Below are 16,421 nucleotides of genomic sequence, written 5' to 3'. Positions count from 1 at the left end.
GTCCATACAAACCGCGTTTCTCATGCTACATATCTCTGAAAGTGTGCATGGTAGAGTTTTGGAAATTGGTATGGAGCTATACGAAATCAATCGCATACTCACGAAGAAAGAGGGCAGCTGTTGGAAAGGGGTGCGTGGCACCTCCCATATAAATCGAATTTTTATACTGCATATCTCTGAAAGTATTCATGGTACAGTACTGGAACTTCGTATGGAGATATGTATATAGTTGAAATCAAGCCCACACTCATGGAGAAAATTTGGGCTATTTGAAAAGGGGTGTGAGGCCTACAAACGTACCGAGGTACCGTAAGTATATGTATATTGCATTTCTGTAGAACAACGATTCGCACCCATTTTGAAATTGCCACCTACTATACTGTAAAGCTTCTAGGACATTCACTATAGAACCGGGTCATTGTTGCCGCCAGGGAGTGAAGAGGAAAAAATTTATTTCGCTTTGCGAATAACCGTGCTATGAAATGCCGCACAACTGGAGAATTTCAAGAACGGATATAACACTTTCCTTAGGTTATTTAAAGCGGCAAATTACCACCAAACCTTAATCTTAGCAGACAAATGTGCAAATGAAAATCGTAAACGTGAATTGTTGGTGAAAATGTTGGACCAAAAAGTTTCAATAAAATATATAAAAATTTTGGGCGGGACGAAGTTCGCCGGGTCTGCTAGTTATTATACAAACTGAAAGTAACTTGTTTCTTTTTAGTCGTTATTGAAATTACATGATTGTTAGTGTTATGTGGTTGTGTTATTTCAACTATTGCTGGCTTTGTTCTGTAAACCGAAATAATCTTAATTTCATTATTTACATCTACCTTAAAATATTTTTTTTTTGTCTTTTTCAGTAACTCTGTAAGGCCCTTCATAAGGATTTTGAAGAGAATGCTTGTTTTTTAATAATGCGAATAAAAACAAATTTGCCCGTTTGTAAATCTTTTGGAACATAAATTCCTGAATCGGAATTTTTATGATGTTTTAAATTTGGATTAAAGTTTTTAAAACGTTCCCGTAAACTTCCTAAAATTTCGGAGGAAGTAACATTTTCTGTAGTTGGCACAACGAGTTCTCCAGGTAGACGCAAATTTTGGCCAAAAATCATTTCAGCTGGAGTGGCTGCAATATCTTCTTTGTACACTGAACGCAAACCAAGAAGAATTATCGGTAGCTCATTGTACCAATCTCTAGTTCCATTCCTAGCCATAATTGAAGATTTCAGTTGTCTATGGAATCGTTCCACAATAACATTACTTTGAGGATTATAGGAAGAAGTTGTGTGTGATGACTTCCAAGCAATTTAGTAAGATCCGAAAATAATTTGGACGTAAATTAAGTACCCTGATTTATCGTGGTTTCTAAAGGCAAACCGAAACGCCATACATATTCAGTATCAAATTTATTTGTGCACGAGTAAATCTATACATAATAGCTAAAATGTAGCGATAACAGGAAGCGGTCCAACAATATCTAAATGTATATGTTCAAATCTGCTCTTTGGAATTGGAATTGTACTCACAGGAGATTTTGTGTGGCGATAAACTTTAGATTTCTGGCAACTTACACATCCTTTAGACCATATGTTTATCTCCTTGTTAATACAAGAGCAATAATACTTCTTCCCCATTAATCGGCGTGTAGCCTTGGTACCAGGATGAGCAATTCCATGTAACATATCAAACTCTTTCCTGCGCAAATTATTTGGAACGAAAGGTCTAGTACTTTCTCCTACGACTTCACACCAAACTTTTAAAAAATTAGAAGAGGAATTTTAATTAATTTAAGATTTTGAAACGTTTGTCCAGAAATAAGTTTATCAAGTTCACTGTCCTGTTGCTGTCCACTCTGTAAAATTTTGAAATGAAGTTTTGAATTTTTAGTCGCATCTACTTCAAACGCACGAGATAACGTGTCAGCTACAATGTTGGCCTGTCCTTTTATATACTGTATGTCACTAGTAAACTGTGCAATAAACTCAAGATGTCTTGTCTGTCTTGGACTACGCTCAGTTTTGGAATTTAGAGCAAAAATCAAGGGTTTGTGGTCAGTAAAAACGGTAAACTCTCTTCCTTCTAATAAATACCAAAAATGTTTAATATTTTCATTTCTGCTGGAGAGAGTTTCTTTGAAAAGAGTGGTTCAGACTTCTTTACTATTGAAATGATGCTGTATGACACGGTGGGGTGCAATAAGGCCATACGCAATAAAGCCATATGGCAATAAAGGCATATTTTTAGGCAATAAAGCCATATGGCTTTATTTCCAATCAGAAAGAGAAATAAAGCCATACAAAAAATTTTGTAAATGATAAATAAAGCCATATTCTGAAATGACCCTCTCAAGGCGGTGTTAACGGTGAATCTGAATTTTATCTGAACATTACGTCCAAATGATGTGTTTGTTGTAATTCATTATTAAATTCGCCTTGGACACACTCTTGAAACTGATACTGAATTATTTAAATTTATACAAATTATTACTAATAAAATGAAATAAATCATTATTTAATATTTCCGGATTTATTGGATATTGAAAAATAAATATATGTACTTAGGTAAGTTTTAATTTTGCGAGTGCATAACCTGGCGGGTGCACATTTGCTGGCTCCCCGCACCGCGCCGCGTGTGAAGGGCGGAGCGCGGCGCGGCTGGACGCGAAGGAGAGTAATTGCATGTTTAAGGTGACGTTGTAGTTCAAGGCGGTTTAGTAGTTTTGTTGCGAACTTTTCCATTGTTCAAATAAAAGAAACTTAAAAATTTGAAAGCGAAATAAAGCCATATGGCTTAATTACCAATTGTAATTGGAAATAAAGCCATATCGAATTTATGGCCTTATTACCAAAAAAATATGGCTTTATTTCCAATATGGCTTTATTGCGTATGGCCTTATTGCACCCCACCGTATGACACCACCAATTTCCGTATTGGATGCATCTACCATCAAAGACAATTTTGCATATTTGCTAAAATGATTTAGCAAAATCTTAGATGCAAACTTTTCTTTAATGCTGTTGCTGAAGCCAGCGATCCCACGCCCAAATTTCCAAAACACTCGTTTATGTATTGAGATGTTTGAAATAACTGGTGTTTATATTTATCCATTAGTTACAAGTGCTTTACAGATATTACAATAGTACTTACTTTAGTATTTTCAGGGATCTATTCTTTCTGGATTTTATTAAATAATGTAGAATTTCTCACGCTCCTTGTTAGAAGTAAAGGCAGAAAGGAAAGAAAACGTATTGTCAAAAACATACTCAAGAAAACCTATCATTTGCTGTCACAGGGTGGCACATCGCAGTTAGGGTGCTGCCGTATCTTTCTTAACACTCCCCCCAGGTATATCCTTCGGATCTACCTCATCTTGCGAAGCACTAATGGAAAGTACGGCAAGTCTCGTGGCAGGCCTTTCGTAGATACCAGCGCTAGTCTTAACAAAGGCGCTTCTTACCTGCCCGTCGGATCCCTTCCTTACGGAGATTACCCGACCCCTAGGCCAGCAGTTTCTGGGCCCGTTGGGATCGATTATGTAGACGACGTCCCCTTCCTCAATAGGCTTCACGTTTTCGAACCATTTGGTTCGTCGCGTTATCGCGCCAGTTGTTGCGCGCATCGCCAACCTTCGCGCAATTCAGCTGCACCGTCGACAAACTCTACTAAGGGTTTCATGCCGCTCGAGCTCCCTAACAGGAAGTGGTTCGGTGTGAGAGCCTCGGCGTCGCAGTGATCGAGTGGTATGTAGGTGAGCGGTCGAGAGTTTATGACCGCCTCAATCTCCATTAGGGCACCGCGCAGTAGCTCTTCGGAAGGACGTTGTGACTGTAATATCCTTGGGAGGATGTCCTTTACCGAGCGGACGAGCCGTTCCCCGGCTCCGCCCATGTGGGGCGACGCTGGCGGTATAAACTTCCACTTCATGGTGGAGTTCGTAAATGTCCTCACGAGTTTTTCCTTATCCATCGTATTGAAAGCGTTAATTAGTTCCCGATGTGTAGCCTTGAAGTTGGTAGCGTTGTCACTCCAAAATTCGTGTGGTACTCCACGCCGGGCCATGAAACTCCGAATGGCGAGAATACATGAGTCGGCGGACAACGAGTATGCTATCTCTAAGTGTACCGCTCTCGTTGTGAGGCATGTTAAGAGAACGCCATACCTTTTTTCGGTGCTCCTACGTACAGCGATCAATATTGGCCCGAAGTAATCGACTCCCACGTACGTAAATGGCCGAGTAAAAGGGTCACTCTAGGCGCGGGTAGAACGCCCATCTTCGGAGGGCGTGGAACAGCACTGCGATGCCGACAAACTGGACATTCACGGCGTACCGTGCTTACGACTGTGCGTAGTCGGGGAATCCAAAAGGTCTGGCGTATTTCATTCACAACTGTCTCAGAGCTTCCGTGAAAATACTTGATATGATAGTCTGAAACAATAAGTCGAGTTATGTTGTGGCTTTTCGGCAATATGACTGGATCTTCCTGTCCTGGCAGATTGACTCTACCACAAAGCCGAAGCAATGACGCATCATCGAGATACGGTGAGAGCCTGAATATAGAGCTCGTACGAGCGACCGGTTTTCCTTTGCGGAGCAAGGCGATCTCGTCGGCAACCGCGTCAAATTGGGCTTCCCTCCAAAGAAGTATTTCGGCGTGCTTAAGATCTTCTTGTTCTACTAGTTGCGGACACATTCGGCTTCCTTTGCGATAGAGCTTCCAGATGCGGACGCTTAGTAAAACAGTTGCCGTTGCTCGCAGGAGACGACACCAGCGGGAGAAGCGTTCATGAATTGACAAGAACCTTTGAGGCTGGTGCGCCGCATCGTGGTGACCTACGTACTTCGCTCTAAGTTCTTCGACGGTTGTCTGGGTGCCTTCTGTATCGTTCGGCCAGTGGCTGCGTGCGAGTTTTAAGAACTGTGGTCCTTTGAACCAACGGCTTTGATTTGAAAAGTCAGGTACTGTTTGCCACTTTGTAGCGTCGTCTGCCACATTCTCCGCTGAAGGAATCCATCGCCAATCACTCACGTCAGTTAGCTCTAAAATTTCGCTGACTCTAAAGGCCACAAATTGGGAGTAACGCCGGTGGTCAGAGCGAATCCATGCCAGCACAGTGCGAGAGTCGGTCCAGAATGTTTGCCGTCTGATGGGGAGCGTATGTGAAGTGAGAACGCCTGCCGCCAATCGGGCGCCTATGACGGCAGCCTGAAGCTCCAGTCGGGGAATGGAAAGCATCTTTACAGGTGCCACCTTCACCTTGCTGCCTATTAGAGTACAGTTTACGACATCACCCCGAGTATGGCGAAGATAACATGTGGCAGCGTAGGCGTTTTCGCTGGCGTCCACGAACACGTGCATCTCTAGCTCGGACTCGTGACCCAAGTTTTGGAAGTAGCATCGCGGTATCCGCAAACCCTCTACCCTGGGGAGTAGGTGAACCCATTTCTGCCAGCTGGAGTAGTGTTCGTCGGGAACGCTGTCGTCCCAGCCGCAGCCGGAGCGCCAAACGTCCTGAAAAATTACTTTGGCGTATATAACGTAGAAATTGAGAAGTCCCAAGGGATCAAAAATGCTCATGACAACGCTTAATACTTCCCTCTTGGTTGGACGGTGGTCGCCGCGCAGCAGTTCCCCAATTTTGTGATGCTGGGCGAGTCGGAACGTGAAACAGTCCTCCTTGGTGAGCCACCACAGGCCCAAAACCTTTTCAACTGGTACTTCTTGAGGGGTGTCGAGGCTTCTTTCGGAGTCAATAGCGTTAACTTGCAGTGCGTTAAGTACTTCCTCGGAGTTTGATCGCCAGTTTCTGATGTGAAATCCACCTTTGCTATGAATGAAACTGACGTTGCTAACAAGCTGAATAGCCTCCTCTACCGTATCTACACTGTCGAGCATATCGTCAACGTAGTGGTTTTTAACGATGCTTTCGACGGCTCTCGGATAACGACTGTGGAATTCGTTCGCATTTAGGTTCTTTACGTATTGCGCACTACTGGGTGAACAGGTGGCCCCGAAAGTCATGACGGACATTACGAATACTGAAGGTTTGCTATCTCCTGGCTCGAGCCAAACAAAGCGCTGATAGTTTTGGTCCTCGGATCGGATTCGGACCTGATGATACATCTCCTCTATGTCGCCACTCACCGCTATCGCTCGCTGACGGAATCTCCTCAAGACGGACACCAGGCACGTTAACTGATCGGGTCCTTTTAAAAGCATAGAATTGAGAGATATGCCCTTGGTTTTTGCGGCCGCATCCCACACGAGGCGGACCTTTCCTGGTTTGTGTGGGTTATACACGGGAAAAATCGGCAGATACCAGCACCCTTTTTCCAGTAGCGACTCAACTGGCAAAGGTTTGGCGTATCCTTTGGTTACATAAGCTGCGATCTTAGACGACAAGATCTCGGCGAGCTCCGGATATCGCTTTAGCTTCGCTTGTAAGCATTGAGCTCTCCGCAAGGCAGTCGGGAGGCTATCAGGAAGTGTGATGTCAGAGTGTCTCCAGAGCAGGCCGGTCTCGAAACGGCCTTGGATGCGCTTTGTCGTCGATTTAAGTTGTTCGACAGCTTGTTGGTCATCTTTCGACATCAGACTGGCCGATTTGCATTTAATGTCGACATTATCAAGGCAGACGTACTCTTCGACAGCCTTTAGCAACTCAGCGTTGGCAGCGGCGTCGCAGTCGCAGCTGTGGAACGCATGATAGGCAGCGGGTTGAGGCTGCTTAACAAGAACTCCTTTCAGTGTCCATCCTAGGCGTGTCTTTTCCGCTACCGGCTCGTTGTCTGAGCCCTCGCGGGAACGTAGACTTAGGCCTAGTCGGCTGTTGTTCAGGCCTATTAGTAGCTTGGGTATGGCATCTTCATAGGAGGACAACGGTAGGCCTCTAAGATGCGAAAATCTAGCTTGAAGCCCTTTAACATCGAGCGTCTGCAACGGCAGTTCGAGCCCTTTCACAGTGCGCACATCCTTCAAAACGAAGCGCCTTTTTGCATTGGCACCGGAAATTCCCAACTCGAGCACTTGGGAGTCCTCTTCATAGCGATGGGTGTTTGCAGTCCATTTCAGGCATAAAGGTTGCGAAGTGCCCTTCAGATTCAGCCTCTCTTGTAGCTCGGCATCCATTAGCGTAAGTGAAGATCCATCATCGAAGAAAGCGTAAGTTTGAAGTTTGATATTATTCCCATGGAGTGTTACTGGCAACACCCGAAATAGGATCGAATCGGCGTCACTGCTATGCGCGTTTAACATTAGGTTAGCAAGTGGTGGGCTAACCACATCATGAGGATGTTTGTGCAGTAATTGATGGTGGATGGAAGAGCAACCCTCTATACCGCAGGTGGCAGTAGACTGGCAGTTGAACTTATTATGCGCCTTTAAACAGCGACGACATAACCTATGCGCGCGCACCAATTGCCACCGCGCAGCCCTGTCCGCGCTTCTAAACTGATGACAGCTTCCAACCGAACTACACTCGCCGTGACAAACAATACATGCGACCCTTTTCCCAGTTCCGACATTATTTGCGTGTGCATTTAAATATCCTCGTTTGGTAGAAGTTCTGGGGCGACGCTTGACACGAGAATGCTATTCGCCCCTTGAGCAAACTGAAATAGCCATTCACCGAAACTTTCGAAATTTGAGGAAGTCAACTGCAATTTGTGCATGCCCCAAAAGGCGGCGAGCAATCCTGGCAGCTTGCCAACCAACTCTTGTTCCAACTCGGGATTGTTAAGGTGGCAGACCATGTTTGAAGCTTTCATTGTTGCACAGATGTTTTGCACCTCCAAGGCCAAATCTACGAGAGCCTCAAGGCGGTTTTCTTTTACTGCTGGTATTTCTCGAATTCGTGCCAGGAGCACGGCAATAATAAGTTCGGGACGTCCGAATTTCATTCGTAGTGTGTCGAGTATTTGTGGGACGCAGGACGCGTGTAAGTTTCTTACTGCGTTCCGTGCCGCTCCTTCTAACGCCTGACGTAAGCGCAATAAGTTTTCACCCTCCGAAAATCCACATAGTTCGGTGGTCTGTTGATATGTGGCCAGAAACAGGGGCCATTCTTCAGGTTTCCCGTTGAACTTAGGCAGCTCTTTACAAACACCATTGCGCGCAGCAATTTGATTTTTGGTTAGGCAGCGTTGATCGGGTGGCCGTGACAAAGTCTGCCCTGCCAGTTGTGGTTGAGACTCTGTTAGCGCTGGCACACGCTCGGGTACCAATTTCGGTAGCCAAGTCATACCGACTGCGGGCCCGGCATGTGTTTGCACCTGCTGTTCAAGGGTAGAGAACTTCTCTTGCAACGAAGTGATTTGGTTTTGCATATTGTTGTCAGCTGGTGACTCATTTGGCCGCAGAGGAGTGGCAGAAATACCGCCATGGTCACGGTGCCGGATGCCTTCACCTTTATTCGGTGGCCCTGAGGTGGGCAAGGTGTGCCCAGTGCCATTCAACCACTTTTGAACTGCGATAGTGTCCAAACCTTCATCTAGGTCTGAACATTCGTCTTCGGTTTCTACTTGTTGCAGAAGCTTTTTACGCCGATCAAGTAGAGCTTCCCTTTGACGCAGGATCCGCTCCTCTTCTTCGATTAGTGATGCTTCTGCACGGAACCGTCGGGCTCTTGCCGATTTACTGCCAGGACTACTCCGACTCGACGTACCACCTTGTCCGGTTGCGGCTGTAGGTGATGGATGGGTCGCCTCTTGTGGCGTGAGTGCGCAGGCAGCGCCTTCCTCATGGCTGACCGTAATTTGCCGACCCTGCTTGCCTTCAGTCGCCTGGTTAGGGAGGGCAACACCAGCGCCAGCCTTTTGTTTTTCCGCCCCAGTCGTCGTACTGCGTGAAGATGTAGAGCAATCTGAACAGCGCCAGTCCACGTTTTCGATGGAGGCCGTAACGCCAGCACATCGAAAGTGATACCATTGATCGCATACATCACAGCAAACCATTTGCGAATTGTCTGCCTTTGAGCAACTCTTACAGCTATGACCTTCTGACATTCCAGCATCGGGCATTTTGCAAATTGGGAAATGTTAAATTATTTCAAAGTTGTTGCGGAAGCCAGCGATCCCACGCCCAAATTTCCAAAACACTCGTTTATGTATTGAGATGTTTGAAATAACTGGTGTTTATATTTATTCATTAGTTACAAGTGCTTTACAGATATTACAATAGTACTTACTTTAGTATTTTCAGGGATCTATCTGGATTTTATTAAATAATGTAAAATTTCTCACGCTCCTTGTAAGAAGTAAAGGCAGAAAGGAAAGAAAACGTATTGTCAAAAACATACTCAAGAAAACCTATCATTTGCTGTCACAGGGTGGCACATCGCAGTTAGGGTGCTGCCGTATCTTTCTTAACAAACGGATTCAAAAGATTTAATGGATTTGTCATCCCAAACCAAAATATTGTCTCGTTTTTTATTTGTTTTATTAATTAAATCATATATAACTCCAGTAAACTCAGCTAATTTTGAAATATATCTATGGTAATAGTTAACCATACCAATAAACTCTTGCGCCTGTTTTATTGACTTCGGTCGTTCAAAATTGGGAATCGCTTCTACTCTATTTTCAGAACGTTGTATTCCTGCTTCAGATAAACAATGCCCTTGGTTTGACGTTCAAATCATACTCAAATGTTGTTCTTTACTCTCTCTTGCGACTAGTAGATCATAAATATACGCGAAAACAAAATCTAATTTACCTACTACTTCGTTGATGAATCTCTGAAACGTTTGCGCTGAGTTCCTCAGCCCGAAAGACATTCGGGTGAACTCAAACATACCAAAAGGAGTAGTAATCGCCGTTTTAAAAATGTCTTCTTCTGCCATTGGAATTTAGTGATACGCTCCTACTAAATCTAGTTTTGAAAATATATTTTTATTCCTGAGGTTCATATTAAAATCGCGAATATGAGGCAAGGGGTAACGATCCGGTACAGCTACAGCATCAAGTCTTCTAAAATCACCACAAGGACGCCAGTCATTAACTTCTTTGGTACTAAATGAAGTGGAGATGCCACGGATGAATTTGATGGTCTGGAATCTCAGTTTTACCAAAAAATCGAATTCAGTTTTAGCTACTTTAAATTTGATAGGATCTAAGCGCCTTGGCTTAGAAAAAGTAAGGTTTCTTTCAGTGTCAAGTCTGTGAACCGTGGTATGCTTAACCGGTTTTGAGTAATCTGGCTCAGAACTAAGGGAAGGAAATTCCTTCAATAACATTGATCATCTACTGAAAAAATTTTCGGAAGAGGAACATTGCATTGGAGGGTTGTCAGATTTGAGGGGTCTGAGGAATCGGCAAGCGCTGATATTACTAAACGCGGAGTCCCTCGGTCCCCTCGCTGAGTCAGAAAGAGCCATAACTTATGACTTCGAGAGGGTAGTCCTTAGGGTTTACCAATCCGATGCTACGAGGGATGGCTCTCAATCTCCGGAGGTCCCAACGATGCGATAGCCCGAGGCGGAAGAAACCCCCATGAGCATGGAGTTAGAATCCGTCACGTTAGAAGCCGAAACTGCTGGGATGCTCTCTCAACCGAGGGATCCTTCATCAGCATCGGTTGGTTGTATGACGGGGCGGAGGAAGAGAGGCTTCTAGCCTCGGTCAGCGAGGACGTCGAACTGGCGTGGCTGGATAAGTCTTTGGAGGATGGAGATCTTGCAGATAAGGCGGCGTCCGCAAATCTCCTCATCCAACTTGAGCAAGGTGGAGCCGACGTAGTCCTGATCCAGGAGCCGTGGCTGAGCAGTAGCGTTGTCTCCGGGATTCTTCTCTTTATTGGCGCTGTAACCGCCAAAGCGATTTTGGCCGAGTCCACAAAAGCACGCCAGTCATTTCTCTTCTATGCTAACTGACGCCAATTGGAAATGCCAAGTGAAGCCAAGTCCTTCTCCACCTGGTCTTTCCAACGCAGAGGAGGCCTTCCTCTTTTACCAGCATCAAGGCCCGCATTTAATATTTTCAGAACAGGAGCGTTTCTGTCCATTCGAACATGGCCAAGCCAGCGGAGCCGCTGAATTTTAATTCGCTGCACTATGTCTATATCGTTGTAAAGCTCATACAGCTCATCGTTAAATCGTCTGCGATATTCGCCATCACCAACGCGTAAAGGTCCGTAAATCTTTCGCAGAATCTTTCTCTCGAAAACTCCAAGAGCCGCCTCATCAGATGCTTTCATTGTCCATGCTTCCGCGCCATACACCAGCACAGGCATGATGAGTGACTTATAGAGTGTGATCTTTGTACGACGAGAGAGGACTTTACTTCTCAATTGCCTACTCAGCCCAAAGTAGCACTTGTTGGCAATAGTGATTCTCCATTGGGTTAGAAGGCTGACATTATTATTGATGTTAAAGCTGGTTCCCAAATAAACGAAGTCGTCTACTTTTTCAAACTTGTAACTGTCAACAGTGACGTGGGTGCCAAGACGCGTATTCTCTGACTGTTTGTGTGATGACAGGAGATACTTCGTTTTGTCCTCGTTCACAACCAGACGCATTCGCTTTGCTTCTCTATCCGATCCCGAGAAGACTGAACAGACGTAGCCCTTGTTTTTACCGATAATATCGATGTCGTCGGCATACGCCAGCAATTGTACGCTCTTATAAAGTATTGTGCCTGAGCGGTTCAGTTCTGCGGCCCTTATTTTCTTCTCCAACGTCCAATTAAAGAAAACACACGAAATTAAGTCCCCTTGTCTGGAACCTCGTTTGGTATCAAACGACTCGGAGAGGTCCTTCTCTATTCTGACGAAGCTGCTGGTATTGCTCAACGTCATCTTACACAGCCGTATTAGTTTCGCGGGGATACCAAATTCAGACATCGCGGCATAAAGGCAACTTCTCTTCGTGCTGTCGAAAGCGGCTTTGAAATCGACAAACAGGTAGTGTGTGTCGATCCTATTCTCGCGGGTCTTTTCCAAGATTTGGCGTATAGTGAATACCTGATCTATGGTAGATTTGCCAGGCCTAAAGCCACACTGGTAAGGTCCAATCAGTTCGTTGACGGTCTTTCGCACAATACACTCCATAAGACCTTATAACTTATGCTTAGAAGGCTGATTCCGCGGTAGTTGGCGCGAATGGTGGGTCGCCTTTCTTGTGGGTTGGGCAAAGCACACTTAAATTCTAGTCGTTGGTGATACGGACATCTGACCACATTCTGTACTTGAATAGCTCAGCTGGCAGGCCGTCAACTCCAGCAGCTTGGTTTTTTTTTCAGCAGCATAAGCGCTATTCGCACCCCGTCATAATCAGGCGGTGGGACAACTACTCCATCGTCATCGACTGGGGCTCGGGTTCGTCGTCTCTACTACTTTCAGCACTACTACTATTCAGTAGGGTTGAAAAGGGTTCCCTCCATAATTTAAGTACATTCTGGACATCGGTCACTAGGTCGTCATTCTTGTTCTTACAGGAGTTCGCCCAGGTCTTGAAACCTTCCGTAAGTCGCCTAACTCTCTGGGAAAATTTTATGGCGTTCTTCATTTCGACCAGCGTCTGAAGCTTTTCGCACTCACGTATTTCGGCCTCTCTCTTCTTATTGCGGCAAATACGTCTCGGTTCCTTATTTAGTTCCCTACAACGGTCCCACATGGCTCGCGTTGCACCCAATCGAAGCGTGGCCCTATAGGCGGCGTCTTTTTGGTCTGCGGCCTCTTGACGTTCCTCATTATACCAGTTGTTCTTTCGGGCTCACTGAAATCCGACTACTTCTTCGGCGGCGGTACTTAATGATCGGGAAATATGGTTCCACTGCTCGCGTATGTCGGATTGTTGAAGAGTGCTCTCAGAGAGCAGGTGTGTGAGTCGAGTGGTGAATAAATTGGCAGTCTGTTGTGATTGCAGCTTTTCGACGTTAAGCTTTTTATGCATTATTGCGCGAACTTTGTTTGGTGCACAGAGGCGGGTGCGTATCTTGGCTACAACGAGATAGTGGTCTGAGTCGATGTTTGGCCCTCGGGGTGTACGTACGTCTAAAACGCTTGAAGCATGCCTTCCGTTTATCCCAACATGATCGATTTGATTTCTCGTTTTTCGATCTGGAGACAGCCATGTAGCTTGGTGGATGTTCTTATGCCTTGTGCAGGAACCTAGTAGTACATATTACCATTTTTCGGGCCCCGGCGAAGTCGATCAGCCTCAATCCGTTATCGGACGTTTCGTCGTGGAGCCTGAATTTTCCGACAGTGGCGCCATATATCCCTTCCTTGCCCACCTTGGCATTAAAATCGCCAAGCATGATTTTGACATCGTGTCGGGAGCAGCGCCCATATGTACGTTCCAAGCCCTCATAGAAGAGATCCTTGGACGCCTCATCCTTCTCTTCGGTCGTTGCATGGGCGCAGATGAGCAAGATGTTGAAGAATCTACCTTTGATGCGGATTGTGGCTAGACGTTCGTTCATCGGGGTGAACGCCCGGCGACGGAGTCTCTCTCCTACCATCTCCGGGATTAGGACGACTAAATTTAAGCAGAAACAAGCAGGTAGACCAAGAGCCTTCATGCTCATCAGAAACGAATTCAAAGCACTCATTTTACCTAATATCAGCAATGAGGACATTGTGACGTCGTATCTGCATATATGGCGCATGAGGACGAGGTGCTGCGTGGGACCATAGCCGAAGCGAGGTGGCGAAAAGCCGATATTAACATCCGATCGGACGCAAACTCGAGGCACTCGTGCTGGGGAAGCTCAGACATCAATGCGAGAGGTGAGTCACTTTTTGATTAGATTGTGATAAGTGAGGACTCAGGTATTTGTAATAGAGGTAATGAACCGACCTTTATCACTGCGACCAGGCAAGAGGTCCTTGACCTCTCTCGTCTTCTTTATTATCCCGTATTTCCAATTTGAGGGTTCTTCAGGGCCGCTCCTTCTCGGACCATAGATATATTTAGTTTTATCTGGATGAAGACCGTTCTAAAATTAACCCCTATAGAAATTCTAGGAGAACAAATTGGGACCTCTACAGCCAAAAACTGCGTGAACTACTTACTTAAGCACTTAAATCTCGATTGAGGACTCGGTGGAGAAAATGACATCAGCCTGTAGGAGTGCCATTGAAAGCTCATACCCGCTGAGTAGGCCCTCAGGCAACGCCCGACCGAAATGGTGGACGATGGAACTCTGGGAACGTAGGGCGTCGAGCAGGCGCATTTTCAGCAAAGCCTGGCAGAGTGGACAACACTCCGACTGGAAACTCTACAAGGTTGGAATGGGTATCTATAAGTCCGAGATAAGAAAGGCCAAAACTAAGTCGTTGAGAAATTTCTGCGAAGCAGTAGAAGGTTTTCATGAATCGTCTCGATATAGGCGAATCCTAGCGAGGAGTCCTGTACCTTTGGGATACTTGAGGGACGAAGAGGGAAACTGGGCCCTGAGCAGAGGGGAGTCGCTTAGGCTACTCCTTGACCCTCATTTCCCAGCAAACCCCACACCGTGTGAGCCTACCGGTGTCGGTACGCTTGGCTGCCCTATATTCTCCGGTGAACTACTGGAGAAACGCCGACTGATCTGGGCGATTGACTCTTTCAAGTCCCCTGGACCAGAGGCTGCGGAGGTCTCGTGTCGCTGGATCACCCCAATCTAAGAGAGCTGCCTGTAAAGGGGCTACATCCCGGGGGCCTGGAGGAGGGTAAGGGTCACCTTAATCCCCAAAGCAGGAAAAAGCTCTCATGTGTCTCAGAGGGACTTCAGGCCAATTAGCCTCTTCTCCTTCTTACTGAAACTTTTGAGGGGCTTATTGACCTGTATATAAGAAACAGGATTCCTCGAGAGTGATTGAGCCTCTCTCAGCATGCGTATCTAAAAGGTAGATCCGTGGAATCTGCCTTGCACTAAATTGCAGAAGTCATAGAGGAGTCTCTTAGGAACAAAGCTTTTGTAGTAAGCGCCTTTCTTGATATCGAGGGGCTTTTTAATAATGTGTTACCTGGGGCGATAGTAAGAGCACTAACTAAGCTTGGAGTCGAGAGCCACTTAGTTAGGCTCATCTCCCGCATGTTGTGCGACAGAACTGTCGTAGCGGAATGGGGAAATGCCTCTGACCAGCGTAAAGTGAGCAGAGGCAGGGAGGCGTCCTTTCCCCCTTTCTCTGGATAGTCGTAATAAACGACGTCCTGGAGGAGTTGGAAAGGAGGGGAGCCCGGTGATTGCCTACGCGGATGATGTGGCCCTCATCGTCAGAGGAAAGTTCCTGGACACTCTGTATGATCTCATGCAAGGGTACCTGGACTTCGTCAAATCCAGGAATTATAGCTGTGGACTCGCTATTAATCCTGGAAAGACGGAGCTCGTACTATTCACCAGGAGGTATAAAGTGCCTCATGCCCAGCTTCCCTCAATAGGAGGTATTTCCTTTGTTCTTTCTGACAGGGTCAAGTTCTTGGGCGTTCCTGGACAGGAAGTTATCATGGAAGCAAAATATTTAGGAGCGAGTAAAAGAGGCATCAGTGGCTCTTTACTGCTGTAAAAATGCCTTTCTCCAAAAGTGATATATTGGCTGTATTAAACCATAGTCAAGCCAATCATGTTATATGGGGCCATTGTCTGGTGGAATTCACTGGAAAAGTCTACTCTTTTTAGGAAGCCTCATTAGAATCAGCGGGGTGCTCCGGACCACTCCAAATCTTGCGCTAAATGCTATGCTCAGCGTCGCACCTGTTGACATCGCGGGAAAAGTAGCTAGTAGTAGTTCGCTCAGCCATTAGGCTCAAAAACTCTGGGTTCTGTTTGAACACTGCACACGGCCACTCGACGATTCTCAAAAGTTTCGACTTCCTACCGCAAGAATTGGACCGGAGTATTCCAAGGCTGACCCCAAACGAATCCTTCTCCACACACATTCCTCCTAGGAGCGAATAAAAGAAAGGCAGTCTCTGGAAAAGGGCTCCAATAAAGATATTCACGGACGGATCGAAGCTGGACGGGAGAGTCGGAGGACGGGTCTACTGCCGGGAACTCTCGATAGATCTTATGTTCAGACTGCGGGACCTCTGAAGCGTCTTTCAAGCAGAGGTGGCCGCTATAAAAGAGGCAGTCGATTGGCTACGGACCAACCTTTTGCCAACTAGCAGCGTAAATATCTACTCTGATAGCCAGGCTGCTATGAAAGCGCTGGGATCGCTTATGGTACGATCGAAACTGGTCGGGGAATACCTGACCTCTCTCTCAAGTGCCTCGGAATACCTTCAAATCAACACAGTGACATAACTGGAAATTGCTTTGCTGATGAATTGGCTAGGCAGGGAACCCTTGAGGCCATAACCTTGGATAGGGAGGGCGTAGGAGTTCCGTTGGCAACCTGTCGCCTGCTTCTAGACAGATGGGCCCACAGTCGGGTCAGCGAGCGCTGGGCGAAAACCACGACATGCAAAGTTGCAAGGTCCTTCTTGCCGGTT

The 16,421-nt window shown here is 46.0% G+C and overlaps 2 protein-coding genes across 3 annotated transcripts in view; one reads left to right on the top strand and one right to left on the bottom strand.

Annotated features, from left to right (window-relative positions):
* Positions 1-16,421, top strand: part of l(3)80Fg (dnaJ homolog subfamily C member 16 l(3)80Fg) — a gene marked incomplete at its 5' end in the record, with an annotated part of 406,562 nt that overhangs the window by 325,698 nt on the left and 64,443 nt on the right. The gene's annotated exons all lie outside the window — the stretch shown is intronic.
* LOC108381053 (uncharacterized) lies at positions 3,238-8,180 on the bottom strand. Of its 2 annotated transcripts, XM_017637475.1 has the most exons (3): positions 4,337-8,180; positions 4,135-4,172; positions 3,689-3,794 (listed from the first exon to the last, which is right to left on the bottom strand). In XM_017637475.1, the coding sequence occupies exons 1-3, from the start codon at positions 7,259-7,261 to the stop codon at positions 3,773-3,775; spliced, it is 2,985 nt and encodes a 994-aa protein (XP_017492964.1). In that variant the 5' UTR covers positions 7,262-8,180; the 3' UTR covers positions 3,689-3,772. The 2 variants fall into 2 exon arrangements, with proteins under 2 accessions (XP_017492956.1, XP_017492964.1); XM_017637467.1 differs by having other exon boundaries at positions 3,238-4,172.

This window comes from Rhagoletis zephyria, unplaced genomic scaffold (assembly GCF_001687245.7).
Source record: "Rhagoletis zephyria isolate East Lansing unplaced genomic scaffold, Rhagoletis_zephyria_1.1 Rzeph_scaffold_00131, whole genome shotgun sequence".
NCBI classification, from domain to species: Eukaryota; Metazoa; Arthropoda; class Insecta; order Diptera; family Tephritidae; genus Rhagoletis; species Rhagoletis zephyria.
Note: the sequence above shows the minus strand (reverse complement) of the source record. Positions and strands in the feature narration are given on the sequence as shown.